Source organism: Loxodonta africana, chromosome X (assembly GCF_030014295.1).
Source record: "Loxodonta africana isolate mLoxAfr1 chromosome X, mLoxAfr1.hap2, whole genome shotgun sequence".
In the NCBI taxonomy this organism is placed as follows: Eukaryota; Metazoa; Chordata; class Mammalia; order Proboscidea; family Elephantidae; genus Loxodonta; species Loxodonta africana.
The window spans coordinates 162361701-162378765 of record NC_087369.1 but is presented as its reverse complement, the minus strand read 5'-3'; the positions used below and the strand labels follow the sequence as shown (position 1 = coordinate 162378765).

Genomic DNA, 17065 nt, shown 5'->3' with positions numbered 1-17065 from the left:
GCTAGTCTAGGGCTAGAACCACTGCAAAAGTCTTTTTTTTGTACAGGACTTCCAAAGCCTATTTAGCTCAGGCCACCTAAGTTTGTCCACTTCTCTGTCCTGCCCACTTCCGTTCCACTGTCTAGTCTTCACAGATGCAGAGCCACCAGCTTGATTGTATTGTGTTGCCTAAGGATGGGCAAACATTAATTTTTAACTGAGAAGCCAGCTTATCTTCAGTGAGCACTGCACAATGTAAAAAACAGGAGCGATCCCTTATCTACCTAAGGCTCCTAATCCTAGGGTCTAATGTGCATCTGGACCTCGAGCAGCCACTTTCCACTCCCTCCCCCAGCTTAGAACAGCTCCTAAGTTAGCCAGGGAGGCTCTCTGCGGGAAACTGGTGGGGTGCTTCTCAATGGCCATGCCCACCAGTTCAGTGGATGACTTGGAATGAAATCTTGACTTGTAAAGGAGAGGTCCTCCTGGATTTGGGGGTTTTGGGACTTACTTAATGCCCTATTAGCAATATTCTGCTTTTCTGTCAACCTACTTGGCCCATGCTAGAACTCCATATATGATGGAAATGCTAGACTCCTACCATTTGAGGGTGATGATAAGCTCTACAGTTATGTTGATATTTACATAGTTTTCTGGGGAGAGGATTATAAAAATGTCTTAAATTTCTGAATGTAGAGCGCAAAACCTTCCTCATATTAATAAAACAGCTGGGGAAGTAAAATGCTTATTTACATAGAAATTAACCATCGTTTCTCTTGAGTATCTTTGAAGCTCCAGCATTTTCTAATGCAAATAAATATTCTCCAGTTGGCATCTTTGGAGTTGATTGCCTGATTGTTTTCAAGTCAAATGCATTTTATTATCTTTCTTTTCCCCTTTGATTATTATTCTTTTTCTTTCCAAACATTTGGTAAATGAAATTTGTTTACTACCTTTGGGACGTTCTAGAGGAAATTTTTTTATTAATGTGCATAATGAAGATTGCTTTTAAATACAAAAGACAGTTTCAATTACATTTCTGTTTCATATGATAGAAACTGATCTGTTTTCCGTTATATATTTTCTTTCCACTCCAGGCCTTTTCTCAAGCAGCAGAGAATGTATTTCGTATTTGCTCAAATGCTGTCTTCTGTATCCACGTGGCTGGCCATAGTTTTTCTAATATTTATCAGCCTTTTCCCTGAGATTCTACTGATTGTATTAAAGAATGTAAGAAGAAGAAGTGCCAGGGTAAGAACTAAGTTTATACTATAACCTGATTTTTTGAAGGGGCTTCGATATCTGCCATGAATTAAAAATCTTACTTAGAGAACCATATCAGTTACAGAATATTAAACCCCTCCTTACAGGTTCACCACTTAATTTCCTCTTCTGCATAAAAAGTATAGTAAAAACTTCATTATCCAATGCAGGTGGTAAGTAGATTCCTTAACAGTGTTCTGTGTGACCTTTAGCAATTCATATGGAGTATCTCATATGCTCCATATGGAAATTTAAAAGGAAAAAAAACTATTTTATTTTTAATTTAGCCTAGAATTTTTCACACCAGGAATTTCCACACCAACATTTCAGCTTTAACCTTTGAAATTTCCTTGCGGGTTGTTTGCAGATTTTTTTTTCAGTTGATAATCCCAATTTGCCTTTTCCAAACCTTTCCCCTTTAATTATAGTGCTGCTTAATCTCTGTGTTGCTTCTAGCCCTGTCTCTCCAGCAGTATATTTGAACCAAAGAGAATTCCCCAGATGTGATTTCTACATCCTTACCCTCCTGAACACACTTAAAAAAAATCAAAACTGTTTTATGTGTGTTATTTTTTGCTGCTTAAGTCGTAAATTTCTTGTGGGTATGAGAAGTTATTACCCTCCCTTGCCTAATCACTTGGCGCTGCGTTATCTGATTTTTTTTTAACATTTCTAAAAAGCCATTAAAGTGAAAGGGGTAGATTAACCTGGAAAATAAAACTTGTGGAAGATTTTGACCAACAAGTAAATTAAATATATTCCTACCAACACTAGCTCATTTTGCCAAACAAACCCCTGTTTCTGTCATATTCACACCAACTAGATCCTGTATCCCCTCTAAGACAATATTTTCAGGAAATAGTCTAAGCTCTGTTTCCCTACATATTTGATCAAATTTATGAACCAGTTTAGTCATCAAACTGGGTTGTCTGATTTTGTTGGTGGTGTTTTATTTGTTTGTTTGTTTGAGCCCCCTCCCCCACCCCTTTTGTATTGATAGAATACAGTGAGTGACATCATGCAGACATGGGAATCTGAAATGATTAAAAAAAGATCAGTGATTAGATGTGTAAAGATCTTCACGTTACAAGTCAGTGTCAGTCCCAATCCAAAACAATAGAACTGTCAGCGGCATAAGCTACATGGATTCTTGGCCAATCCATGTATAGTTAGGTAGTCAGATTTGTCCTGAACTCCCTGCTTCCAAGATGGAACTGGACAAAAATAGTGTTAGCCTGGCTGAGTGAGACTGCCTTAGTCTTTGCCTAAATCCTTCCAGTAGACATCGCATTAACTCCCTCCAGCCTGGTGTTTGGTCTTAGGGTGGAAAAGAGGCATTTGAATTGCCTAACTATACCTTATTAACAATTGAGCAGAAGAAAAACAAGTTGATAAAACAGGTTCCTTTCAGAATGACTCAGGAACCAATTTGAATGAAGCCAAATAAAAAATGTCACAGTAAGAAACCGATCTGGTGCTTTTGTATAATAGGGAATCTGTCCGGGGAGATCTCCCACTTCCTCTTCCATTCTTATTCGAGAGCACACCTTGGGCTTCTCCTAAATGCTTTGCTTATTTATGGTAATGGAGCTCATGCTAAGATGGGTCACACACAGCTTCAAGCGGAGAAATCAGAACCTTCAAACACAACCTTTTTTTTTTTTTTTTTTTAGAAATGTAGGCACTGGCTGGAGGTGGCTTTTATATAGAGGTAAAGAAAAAAAAATTTTTTAAAGGGAAGGATGCTGCAAGGCAGTCACAGATAAAGCCTTAGACCTGTTTTTCCCTCAGTGCAAACAGCAGGTCGTGAGCTTCTTTTGAAAGCATGGAGTTTTAGAACTGCAGCCCATTTTGCTTAGCTGCATAGGATTTTGCCAGAGGTTCAGCATGAAATCTGTTTGCCATGGGTTATGTCCACGGTGGTAGGAATTTTAGTGTCTGTGCTGTAGCTTGGCGTGCTGATATGCTAGGACAATCAGGAGAATGTCCACGGTCACCTTCATTCATGAAATCATTCATTCATTGATTCCTACCCTCATTGAACCAATAAACATTTATTGAACCGCCTACTGATGAACATCTCTCTTTACGTCCAGTGTCTGAAAGGCCAAATGGTTTTTCAGACTCCGTGGGATTCTGAGAGTTAGAGATGAGAAAACACACTGCAAGCACTCAGCAGCGCTGCCTCTCTTTTTTTTTTTGGTGAGAAAATGGAAGAGCAATGTAGTGCATATGAATGCATAAAGGCCACCTGAAACACGGCAGCCACAACTATTCTGCTCAGATACCTATTCTGTTCAGCTATGTCTGTTTATATAAATAAGGGCTTATTTGGCCATATCAAAGAGGCTGGGGCCACCCCTAAAAAAAGAAGAGTGTGTATCTTACTTTCCCAAAATCTATTAGCCTTGATGCTTAGTGACCAGCAGTCTGACAGTCCTGGCTGACATCCTACTTTGTTCAGTATCCCTTGCTAAGGCATTGGTCTTATTTTAGAGAGAGGCAAAAGATTCTTTTACACTGGACCTGCCTCATACTTGATAGGCCCCTAGCGGGCTAAAGTGTGAGCCCCTACCTAGAGGTAATAAGATCCCCCTGACTTTAACCAGTAAGCTTCTTGGGCCCTTTGTACACAGAGCCAGGAATGCCAGTGCAGATTGGCCGCCAGTGCTGGTCCTACGGGAACCTCGGCAGCTGCTTTGAGAAGGGAATTAAGTTATTGCACTTAACAATTATAGAAGCAGTCTTCTGGATTTCCATTCAATTGAGCAATCATTGTCTGGGGGCCTACTATGAGTTCACTTCTGTACTAAACCAGTTGCCACTGAATTAATTCCGATTCAGGGTGACCCCACGTGTGTCAGAGTAAAACTGCTCCATAGGGCTTTCAATGGCTGGTTTTTGCAAGTAGATCACCAGGCCTTTCTTCTGAGGTGCCTCTGTATGGGCTCCAACCTTCAGCCTTTCAGTTGGCAGCCAAGCAAGTTAACCATTTGCACTACCCAGGGAATCCAGAGCTGTTGTACTAAACTAGGTGCTAGTAATTCAGGGATGAATCAGATGTGGCCCTTGCTCACAAGGAGTTTAGGGTAGGTTAGAAAGGAACACTTTTCTGTAAGCAGGTATAAAGCAGAACAGTACAATCACTGATAACATGGCTTGTTGTAGCACAACTGAGCTATTTCTAAGGCTGAGTGACTACTCCCTGAAGCTTCCAGTGAAAAGGCTGGTATGGTGGCCTCCACCACAGCTGAGCTCTGTCATGACACTAGCATTATAAAGAATTCGGCTAGCTTCGAAAATAGATTCCCTCAATCACTTAACTCAAGGCTCGTAGTTAAGCCACATATTCCTCAGCTATATTTTCAGCAATGAAGTTAATTTTTGTACTAAAGTCCAATCATTTAGGACCATAGAGCTTTTCTTCAGTTTCTAAAGTGACACAGCTGCATAGCCATGCTGCTGACGGTGTATGACGCAGTTACCACTGAGCACTGCACACGGAACCAGCAGGGCAACACTTCAAGGGAAATTTAAAGTGTAGGATTTGGGTATTTCAAAAAGTCATGTCTCCACTGAGCACAACAGTTGGGCCTTCTGTGAATCAATGACATGCACCTGGACCTTCCAGCTAGGTAGTAAATACCACTTCAGATTTCCAGTGGAGGCATTTTCCCCATGTCCTTATGCAGTTACCTCCTGTAAACTATCACAATAAAAGACAGGCCTAGCTTTGTCTGCTGGTCCTGAGGACACTTTAATCTAGCGGGAAGGGGCCCGGCAACATTGCCTTGCCTCGCCTAGCCTGGGACATTTGCACAAACAGGAAGACACCTACCATTGTGTAGAGAGCTCTTTTAGTATGGAAAATGGGGAAAAGAAGAATGTCAGCCATCTGAGCAGAAGTTCCCAGAGAAAACAGTTTGAAATTTTTGGAAAACACAGTTTATCATTATAATAATAATGGTGGTAGTGACGGTCACTATTGGGATTCTCACAGTGTCATAAACAGCCCCGGGTCCTAAGGGTGGTAGCCCTGTGAACTGGAAAAAAAAAGAAGGTAAATTCTAAGAGTGTGCCTGTTGAGGTGGGCCTTTATCCATTGGCCTCTTTGACACACTGCTGATTGGGCCGGTGTCAAAGCTCGAGATGTCTGCCAAGGAACGCGGAAATTTCCTATTATTGTCGCTGGTCATCTCCCCTTCTTCCCACTGCCCCCACCAGTTCTTAGTGATACTCATTTTTTTATTGCTTTAGGTCCTCTTTTCATGCTTTCTACTGCCTTTTGTACTTTCATATTTCCTTTTTTTCCTCTATAAATACTCCTAACACCTCGTTTATTAACCCATAAAGTTTCTGCTTCATAGAAATACTTTTATCTCTGAAGGTTGGATACAAGTTTTTGAGCACACCAAAATGTGCTTACAATTGCAGCCCTAAATAGATAGACTTGAACACTAAACACAGGCGTAGGAGACTTGGTATCATGTTAATCTTGTTACAAGGTTTTTGCCCACAAAATAGAACATAGAAACTTTTTTTCTATTTCTCAAAACAGTTTCTCCAGCTTTATTAATCGGCAGTTGGCATGTTGCCAACACATCACCAGTTTTCTTCCTAAGTTAAGGTAAAATATGAACTGGAAACAAAAATGTAGTTATGTCACAACATGCGTGAATAAATCCAAGTATTTGCCTTTAAAAGTATAATTTGTTTACAAAACTCTGCTGGATACATGGGTTACTTTAGCTTTTTTTTTATTTTAAGTCTGTTTTCCTTTGTCACTAAGTAAATAAATGTGGATAATCTTGATTAGCAGAGTTTTAAAACTCAACCCTCGTAACTGGCCTCATCTTCTGTTTTGCTTGGGCAATGCCAAAACCAAGTCTATAAAATAGCTTATAACTTTAGGCACAGGATGAGAAGGAAGCAAATAGCCTAGATTTTATAATTAAACTTTAAGTTAGCAACTTTGACTTTGTCTAGGTATTTTAAAAGAAATTAGCAGCCCTTTAATCTGCCCTTTTTTATGAAGTCTCTGAAGAAGAGCTTGGGGAGGCCAATCAAAAATTGTGTTAGAAAAGAAAAAGCTAAGCATTGGTCCAGAGGTAAATGAAACAAATGTAACTTCCCCAAATGTGTTTCATTACAGACCAATGGGTTTTGAACAAATATAGGCCAGTGAATTAATGATTGCAGATAAGTTTTATATTAATGAGAAACATTTAAAAATTATTTTAATTCAGAAGTAGTCAATTTTCCCGTTAACAAAATAATTTTAAATTGGTATATATAAGAATAGTAGTTTGCACATACATACTATTCCTAACTAACTCTGCTTTTACTTCAGAGAGTAACGTCTTTGAAACTAACCTGTCATTTCTACTTCGAATTCTCAAGCTTTCTTTTTAAATGTCTTACATTTGGGAGTATATTTACTTTTTTTTTTTTCCTTTTGGTTTCTGCATTTCTCTGTTTTCTACTGCAATTTTCCACCTTTTGTGCAATTGTGAACAAGGTAACGAAACGCCTCCCTTCCTCAGGAACATCTACTATCTTCATGCTTTCTCAAACTTCCAGCAATCACAGTTTCTCTTGGAGTGAATAAGGTGATTTTCTTTCTTAATGTACCAACTTGCTTGCATTCTCATTTGCTTGACACCATTTTCTAATTCTTTATGCAATATTACTTTCCATGACTCATTTTTATATCTTCTATTGACACTTAGAGTATTTTGGCATTTTCCTTTAACTATTTATTCACTTTCTCAAATTGTCGCTCGGGAGAGGAAGTAATTTTCGAAAGCTTGGACTATAAGCCTGTGGTCTCCTTGATCCATGGTATGGAGTAGTAGCCATGGCGTGTGTGGAGCCAGTCTGTTCATCCAGGCAGGAATATTTTGCACAAATTTCTCTTTGTTTGGTACACGCATAGCACCAGCACAACTCTCAGAGGTGTTCACCAAAAGGATGGCAAGATTTCTTAATCAAACCATATTGACTCATCTTACCACATAACCTACCAGTGCCATTTCAAAAATCCAAGTTTGCCACCTACTTCTAATGTCTGTACACTTCCACCGTGAAAACATTTTGATTTGAGTCGGAGACTTTCATAGGCCTTTGAATGTATTCGTTTGAATGTTATGCGTTTGCTGTAGTGTAATCATTTGTACTGTTGGCCAGAAGAGTAGAGTCTATAGAAAATGATTTTTTTTTTCCACTGCGTTTTTAGCACCAGGTAGGTTAACCAATCTTCAAATGCTTTAAGTATCTTTACCTCACTATTTCAGAGAAATCTGAGCTGTAGAAGGGCATCTGACTCATTATCCGCCAGACCTTCAGTCAGACCTCTTCTTTTACGAACATTCTCAGACGAATCTAATATGTTGTAACAGGTACCTAGTGCTAAACAAGTGGGCTGGCTTTAAAGAAACAGATTAACAGCATTATAAAGAAAAAGAAAGAAAATATTACTCTCTAAATTTTCTCTGCTGTTGGTGTGGTGAACTTTATACTATTCGTTGCAAAAATATAAAGATGCATTGCTTGGAATATGGGGAAATATATATATTTTGGATTTTCTCAGCCCCGAAAGAAAATTTTAGGCGTTTTCAGAGCTGAAGGGGAAATACGGTATATTTAATTTGCAAGGGGCAAATTGTCTTGGCAGGCACATCTATTTCAAACTGCTCATCCATACTGACCTGGAAATGTGATTTGGATGTAGAAAGAATCTTTGGAAAACTGAAAATAAATATTCCAAAATTGCATCTGTATAATATCAAGTTAATTTAGCGTTGCATGTCCTTTTTGGGAATTCTGTGAAAATAATTCAGTGTGTTTGTACCTCCATGTGCTGTGTCTGTGTGTTTGCAGGTATACAAAGTCCTTGTAAATATTTGATTCCGAAATATATATTAATCAACTAGCCTACTCTAATCATAACTTCATTTTTTTTTGTTTTTAGTTTAATGTCAAGTTTTATTCAAGCTAAATGTTTCAACTTTGAGAGGTAAAAACTTTCCTAGCCATTCAGGGGGATGCTATCCAAATTATATAAATGTTTCATTGCTACTTTTTCTAATAACAAGTATATTTGTTTTATAAATATTGTTCTATTCATCCCGTGCCCCAAAAAAGAAAACCTCCTGTTTGTGTACTCAGTTCTCCCGACTGCCGGAGTTTCAGGCCCACAGGCCTTTGGAATAATTCATGAACGAGCTTCACATGCTTGTCAGTTTAGAAACAATTCCACACAGCTTAGGGCAAGGCCATCTTTCATATATTCACATCATCAATTAAATTGCAGGTCAGTTCACTCTGAAACTAACAAGTGCGAGTCTACCGCATAGGCCCGTTTGCTTTTTGTCACCCTTCCCTCCCAACACACATGCGCACAAAGAATTAAAAAGATGGAGCTCATGAATTGAACCAGTTGACTCTTTTGTCACCTGTAGTTCCTCACGGGCTGCACTACAACCTTATTTTGGGGGCAGACTCATTTTGCCTCAGTCCACATCTTTTCCCCATTTTGAGTGACTCACCTGCATGTTTGTTTTCCCTCCATACGGAATCTGCTTCCCAGTAGCCTTCCCAGCCTTTGGCCCTTTAGACCCAGATAGCCTTGTCTTAAGTTGTGTGGTACATTTTGGCTATACTGTTTCCAGTTAATTTATATCCTCCAGTTAATTTCGTATCCCCCTGGATTGCTTTCTTTAGTTTGGTCTGAGTTTTGGGGACAGGGCTGGGTAGCAGACATTGCTACTGCTTTTGGCCTCTCCAGGGCCTTAACTCCTACAGTGTATAATGTAGAATTGAGGAATTTTTTTTTTAAAGAAAAATTTTTTTGTTTGTTTTATTTTTTAGGTACTTATTTCATCCAGGAATAGGTTTTCATGTGGCATTATGTGTCCTCCAAGGGAAATATGTGGCATTTAGTTTAGCCACTAAGTTTGTCCCTTGAATGACAACCTCGTTTGTTTAGTCACCATGATCCTGCACTAAAGAACTAAACAGTGGTCCTTGAGAATGTGGAACAAAAAACGGAATCCACGAAATCACAGCCTCAGATGTGAAAAGCATCCTAGGTTGAAAAGTATCCTAGAGGACTTCTAGTCTAACCGTGATAAGGGCATGTACCAGAATAGGAAGGACCCCCTCCCTGCACACACTTAAGGCCCTGCACTACTCAGGGCTTTGATGTAGAGAATTAAACTTAGGCTCCCTCCCTTGACACAGGACTTAGAAGTGATCCAATTTTCAAGATACCTGATTTACACTCAGTGATTAGTTTACCTATCGTATCCCAAACCAACCACACATTTGACAATGTTTAGAAGACAGAGAATCTCCAAATTCAGTATGGAAAGTTCTGTGGCTACTAACCTCTGGGTGATTCGCACCTACCCAGACGTGCCTGAGAAGAAAGGCCTGGTAATCTACTTCTGCAAGATGATAGCCATTGAAAACCCTATGGGGCACAGTTCTACTGTGCAACACACTGTGCAACACATGGGGTCACCGTCAGCTAGAATCAACTAGATGGCAGCTGGTTATTATAGAAGGGAAATGGCTTCTTTCAGTACAGAAAAAAATGTTTTCACAATCTTTCCAAACTGAGTATATCTTCAGACTATGTCCAAATTTACGTGTTCAAAAAAAAAAAAAGGCAGCGCATTCATCCGTTCAACATTTCCTGAGCACCTCATATGTGCTAGATGCTGTGCTAGGTACTGGAGGTACAAAGATAGATAACATGTTGTCCCTGTTTTCAAAGAGCTCCCAGTTTGGAGGAAAGGATCATAGTAAGCTAAACCTCCGCTTTGGTAGATAATCCCAGTGGCAAAAATTTATGCAAGTACCCTGGAGCAGTCAGAAGCAAAGAGCAAGTCTGAATCTAGTCTCCTGACAAATGGAGAAAGGATTAGAATCTGGTGATTGTGTCACTTTTTTTTTTCTCCCCTGCATGTGAATAAAACTTGACACTTTAAGACGGCTGCCTTACTCATAACAAAATTTACTACTTGACTTATTTTTGAAAATGCTAAACAGATGGTTTCACATTATTATTAAAATAAACCTTTTAACTGTGTATATTTTAAATTTTTCAGAACCCGAATCTTGAACTGCCTATGTTATTATCCTACAAGCATATTGACAGTGGTTACAGCTAAAAAAGAAAGCATGAAGAAAAAAACAACTACAAAAAGTTACCATCTCAGGATACTTGATATGCAACAAACTAAACCACTCTCTTATGTCTAGGGTTCAGAATAAATTATGAAAATACCAAATGACTCTTAAATATTTACAGTTATTATAAGCAGTTGTTACGGCCAAAGCTCACAGTTAAGAATTATATGAAAGTTGAAAGCAAGAACACTCAGAATTCTGGCTATAGATAGAATAATGATAACCACCAAATGAGTGTTCTTTTAACCCATGAACTTTATGAATGGATTTAACACAGTAGTATAATGTAGAAGTCATGCAATGGGAATGAATAGATTTTGCTAACACTTTATTATTATTATTTGCCTGGCAAAAGAAATAGGTCATTTGGATCACACTTCTTGTTCCTGCTGAATGATAATTTTTTTTTAAATATATGAAAGGAATACTTGAAATTGCAGGAGGACTAAGTGTTATCATTGCATCAGAATAGTTGATCCTTTCTGTTCACTCACATGCAAAATGTCTCTTGCTGGAATATCCTGGCCAAAAAAAACCTTGAACATTTACATGGAAATAATGTTAAGGCCAGGTATTGATGTGGGAACAAAAAAATTTTTTTTTTTGTTCTTGTGCATTAAAGTCCGTTTGTGGGTGTGAGGCTACTAAAAAAAAGTACAAAACATTTCTGATCACTTAATAGCCCTCAAAATAAGAGATAAACCGATTTTTCCTGTGTCGATTTTACTATTACCTGAGATAAGGTGAATAAAAACTAAAAGCCATAATGCACATCACCCTTTTATAATTTTATGTTGAGAGGAAAGAAGAACAGCTTGTTTTAAACTATTTTAGTTTTTATTTGAAAGAGGCTACATTTCTGCATATATGCAGCGCTTTGTTGTTTTTTAACTTGCCAGTTTGGGAAGAAGGGATCCCTCCCAAGAGGACAGCTCAGCTGCCTGAGTCATGGCTCTGTCAACACGAATACTGTCTCTTAGCTAACTTGGCCAGGACAATGGTTTAAGTCTAAACCTTGAGATTCACCTTGGTAAAGTCCTCGACTCTGCTGTTCGAGAAGGAGGTCTTAGCCTCCCAGTGACTTCACTCACAACAAAAATAAATGTGAAATGTCTTTCTTCAATGTTAAAACTAAACACATGCTTTTGGAATATAAATGACTACATTTGACTGCTAAATTGAACTGGTCTTTAAAAAAAACAAACATTTTCTTATCACTTCCCAGTTTTGTTTGTCTTTCTGGCATGCCTGTGTTGTTATTAGTGTTTATATTGTACATTGTTTGGTAAAAGTATCAGGTTCAATCTGTACCAGTGTATTTATATGGTCCATATGGCACATTTGATTCTTACAAATACATTTCGTGTTAATGTTTAGGTGTAATTTCTCTTAAAATTTCTAGAAATGAGTTAATTTCAGTTAGAAATCCATCCATCATTCCTGACCCCTTTTCATGATTTCATTTGTTCTCATTTATCAGTATTATTTTTTAGTTTTTTGGTACGTGTCATTCAGTTTAAGTGTGCTGTATTCTGGTAGCCTGTATTTGAGGTAATTTGCTAAAGACAATGTCTTTATATTCTTTGCCTATTCCAAAGAACTACAAAACCAGACCCAGGAAAGCTTTTGATGTTTGTTATTGTTATTATTGTGTTGTTATTATAGTTGTTGTTGTTATATTGTTATTATTGTTTTATATAAGAACTGTAGGGACTGTGAATACAAGTAAGAGAGATGATGGAGAGGCTGGGTTGCTGCAGAACCATTGGAGGTTAGACGCATTCAGAACACCCAGGGGGGTGGAAATAGAGTTGGCTGCATGTAAATTTCCTTATAGCCAGGAAGAAAGACAAGGAGTAAGGGGAATTTAGAGTCGTGTCTCAGCTACACATTACACTGCAGCTCAAATTCAGAATGGCAGTGATGTGTTAATACCGTGGCCTAGATCCTTGAGAGGAATCTGACTTTCCCTCTGAAAGATATTTTATTAATGAGCTAAAAATGACTGGCATGGGGTTAGCAGACGGAATAACTTGAAGCCGTCCGTTATCCCTGGCACTGCAATCTCACCATTTTATTTTGTGACAGAGAAAGGGGGGAAATGTCATAATAGGATCATATACCTATAATTTGAATACTTTTGAACGATCATAATGTCCTTGTAATTTTCACAACAGTTGTCCATTGTTTAAGGATGTTGCCCACTGAACTGAAAACATTGATTCATATCTACCACATATACACCAGCAACAGTATAAATGTAAGCCTAAATTTGCAAAATTCATAATAATTTAGTGGTGGAATTTTTTTAATAACATGCAGTATATAAATGTGCAAGTTTTATGCAAGTATTGACAAAATCATTTTTCAGCTTGCAAAATGGTACTGCAATATTACATTTTTTCACTTAAACAATTTTTTACATCTGCATTGTTGCTTTCTATAATGAATGTGAATGCCATCTTTTATGAATGCAACTTGCCTTTTTCATTACAGAAATTTTTGTTTCATGTAATCAATAAACTTTGGTATGATATGATTGATATTTTAGCCTCTTTTTTTGGAAGTCTCAGTTTAACATAAAAATGATGTGGAAACAATGGAAAGTAAGTTTCTAATTTCCTCTTTGCCTGTACAACTCATAAAAGATTGATCATTTCTCCGTGAATTCAGCTGACATTTTTGGCACCTCAGAAAAAAGGCCTGGTGATCTATTTCCCTCCCCCCCAAAAAAAAAATCAGCCATTGAAACCTCTTTGGAGCACAGTTCTACTCTGACGCATATGGAGTCACCGTGAGTTGGAATCAACTCGATGGCAATGGGTTTAACGTATTTGTGAGAGTTTTGAGTGAGATTGTATTTGTTAGCGATAAAATGCCATAGCATTTATTGTACATAGCTAAATGCCACTGTGGTCTCCTTGTCGATTGCCGACTACATACTTTACTGTCAGTAAAGCCACTAAAAACTAACAAAAGTCCAGTCAAACCAGCAAATACAACCCATTGAAAGCATTTGATTCTGAAGTAGCCAAATACAGCTGGATGATATTTGAGCTGTGCTTTGTGATGGAATAAGAGAAACTCCATCCCAAAGGGATTACCATGACCAAACGGACAATTTGTTAACCCAGCCTGGAAACACAAGCAAAGTCTAAGAGATGATGACGTGACTCTTAACACTGTGTGTGATTGCAGGCAGCGCTTGAGCAGTCCGTATGCTCTTCTGGGGGAAAAGATGCAAGGAGTTTACAGAAGTTTGACACTGCGTCCAAAAGGTGTGGTCTCTTCTCTCCCTTGCCCCCATTGCTCAGCCTGCACCTAGGGCTCTTTTCTTGACAAACCCGCCTGTCCTTGACCGCCAAGAAACAAGTTGGTCTAGGGTAGCTGGTTGCATTGCCTTTTACTCTTCAGTCTCTAAGCTTTTCTATAGCCTTTTAATCCTGTTCATCTTTGGCCTAAATCTAGTGCACTTTTAATTTTTCCTTTTTGGTTAAGTGGAAAATGTACTGTGTTTGGAAGTGAGTCCTGAGTTAAAGTTCCAGCTTTGCCACTTAGAGCCTGTACCCTCTGAATCCTCTTTCTTACCTGAAAAATGGGGTCCTCGTAGTGGTGAAGTCAATGAGGTAAGAGAGCTCATCGCTTTGGAAAATATCATTTGATATACAGATATCAAGGATTGGTTTATATTAAGGGTTTTTTTGTTGTTTTGTTTTTTACTTTAGGTTTTTCTTTTAATAAAAGTTGTCATTCACCAAATTTTCACAGATGTGTTTTAAGATTCTGTCTTCTTGAAATGAGTCTGTTCAGGCTTCCTTTCTTTGCCCAATTCAGCCTTGAGGGGAGTTCCTGAGTCTGTCTGGGACTGGTCAATAAAGTATTTGTGAGGGGCTGAGTGGCTTGGCCCCTTAGAAGAAGTACATGGAAAGGTTAGGAGCCAAGGTTATCACTGGTTATTCAGTGAATGTGTCCATGGGTGAAGTGCAGGACACATACTAATTAAGCCTGAAGGCTGAATTTCTGGAAATAGTTGTCAGCAAAAATGGCGCCTGATTATTTCACAGTATTTTTGTTATTCAGTGCATTTCCCAACAGTCGATGGGCAAGGAAATGTAGACTCATGCTGAAGAAATGTTGCTGTATGGATCAAGCAGGTCTTCATCTCATGGGCCTTGAGAGCAAGTGCTGGAGGCAGGCCTCTGGCCGAAAGGAACAGTGCACCTCATGTTGGGCTGAAATCCATGCTGGCTGCAAGTCTTTGGCCCTGGTTCTTTGAGTGGAGCAGGGCAATGGATGTAGATAGCTAAAATGCCTGTAGCATTTATCATACATAGCTAAATGCCACTTTGGTCTCATCAATTGCCAAGTACATCCTGTCAGTAAAGCCACTAAAAACTCATTTTACGTGAGATGTATACACACTGTGCCAGGTACCGTCTGACATCTTTATACATATTTACTGCTTTAATACTCTCGACTCTATGAAATAGGCACTAATAGTATGTCATTGGAAAGATGAAACCGAGTCACAGTAAAGCCCAAGGTCACACAGTCCAGTAGAACCAGATTTTGAACGAAAAAATTATATATATTTTTTATTTTGACTTGGGTCCATGCACTTAACCAGAACACTGTAATTATCATTATGCCACCTCTGACGGCATGAATACACATAAACCCTATTAATGCAAAGTATTAATCTATTAATCATGAGAAAAATCAGACAAGCCCCAATTGATATTCTATACAGTACCTGGCTTACAATCTCTAAAAGTATCAAGATATGAGAGACAAAAGACAAGAATTTTCCCGGATTAAAGAAGATGACAAGAAGTAAGTGCAGCTTGTGGTCCTCAATTGAATCCTGGACCAGAAATTAAACATTAATGAGACAATTGGTAAAATTTGAATATAGCATATAGATTCAATGACACATCAATGTTAATTTCCTGATTTCTGAAATTATGGTTATGTATGATGTTTATATTTTAGGGAGTCTCATTGAAGGATGTATGGGAATTCTTTGTTCTATCTTTGCAACTTTTTTAATGTGTGGAATCATTTGAGAATATAAGTTAAAAACAAATATAACAATATTAATGGGAGAAGTCATTACATTGAACTGAATGTAAAAGACTAAAATACAAGTTATTGGCTAAAATTTGCATAGCACTTTATGGAACATTTTTACATACTTCATTTCGTCCTCGCAACAGCCCTGTGTACAGATCATTAACTCCAGATTTTCACAGATAAAGAAACTGAGACTTAGTTATTTTGCCCCCGTTGCCATAACTAGTCAGTATAGACCCAAGACTGGCCCACGGTGTCTGCTACACCACACTGTACAGTTTGGCTGGGACTCCTCGAGCATCTCTTTCTGAATTCTGGAGCAATTATAAAGCACACTTTGCTTTAGTCATTTTTGTATGGGCCCATGAGGTTTCAGTCAGCGCTACCTCAAATCAGATTGTAGACAGGAGCCATGCCAGTGTTCTTAGGGTGGAGGTGGGTGGCCTCAGAAATGTCCCAGAATGTGTTCTCATCCCTTTCATCTAATGGTGCTGAACTGGGCTTCCTTCAAGTACTTGTTCATGTCCTACCCCTGCTTCCCACACAAGTAGGTGGCCATCTGAGAGAGAATACAAGCGAGCTCCTTTAATTTTAATAATGAGACATCAGCCTAGCTGCCTACCCCAGGTATCAAAACTGTGTAGACCCCTTAAAGCAACAATATGGGGATATTGCCAGCACTCCATCCCAAATGATCCTACCCAAACCAAAAAAACCCACTGCCGTTAAGTCGATTCCGACTCATAGCGACCCTATAGGACAGAGTAGAACTGTTCTACAGAGTTTCCAAGGAGCGCATGGTGGATTTGAACTGCCGACCTCTTGGTTAGCAGCCGTAGCACTTCCAGCTCTTATCAAAAATCTGGCTGAGATGATTGTTATTCAGCATTTTCCAAACTGGGCTGTGAAACATTTATGGTCTGGAAAATGTTATTAGGTGTTCCTTGAAAAAAGGAGTTCCCTAGTTAGATAGGAAACACTAGTGGTATAGTGGTTAAGCGCTACGGCTGCTAACCAGAAGATTGGCAGTTCGAATCCACCAGGCGCTCCTTGGAAACTATAGAGCAGTTCTACTCTGTCCTATAGGGTCGCTGTGAGTCGGAATCGACTCGATGGCAACGGGTTTAGTTTTTTGGTTTCTAGTTCAACAAATTTGGGAAGTTCTGTGTATGATAGTCCCCCCGTTAGAGAAGTCACAATGCATGCCAGAACATTAAAGTCAATGAAAGATCTAATATTAAGGAACCCATTTGACTTTGTTGAGCCCAGTATATTCCAAACAGTGGACCTAGGAACCGGTTTTGCACAGGCCACCTGATCGTTGGATACTTATTTTCCGTGGAGCACACTTGGAGAAATAAAGCAACGGCAATAGTCTAGATAACCAATCTTAGGTTCGCTAAGACTGGTCTCCCATTATCACTTGTGGGGGAGGTGGTACTCATTTTCATCATCTGAGAAAGGTGTAAGTAAAGAGAGTTCTTAAGCCAAGGGCATCAGTCAAGGTTCAAGCCAGAAAATCATATTTAAAACAGAGGGAACTTGATATGGGGAA

At 38.8% G+C, this 17065-nt stretch overlaps 1 protein-coding gene across 9 annotated transcripts in view; it reads left to right on the top strand.

Annotated features, from left to right (window-relative positions):
* Positions 1–16378, top strand: part of ATP11C (ATPase phospholipid transporting 11C) — a 193378-nt gene extending 177000 nt beyond the window's left edge. For 2 of the 9 annotated variants that reach the window (XM_023539457.2, XM_064277651.1), the window contains 3 exons: positions 1077–1230; positions 7536–7640; positions 10356–16208. In XM_023539457.2, coding sequence (XP_023395225.1) covers positions 1077–1230; positions 7536–7637 — 256 coding nt within the window. In that variant the 3' untranslated portion in view covers positions 7638–7640; positions 10356–16208. Of the gene's footprint in view, positions 1–1076; positions 1231–7535; positions 7641–8212; positions 8258–10355 lie in introns of all 9 variants that reach the window. The other 7 variants (XM_064277654.1, XM_023539461.2, XM_064277652.1 and 4 more) reach the window with 7 other exon arrangements.
* Positions 16379–17065: the final 687 nt, after the last annotated feature.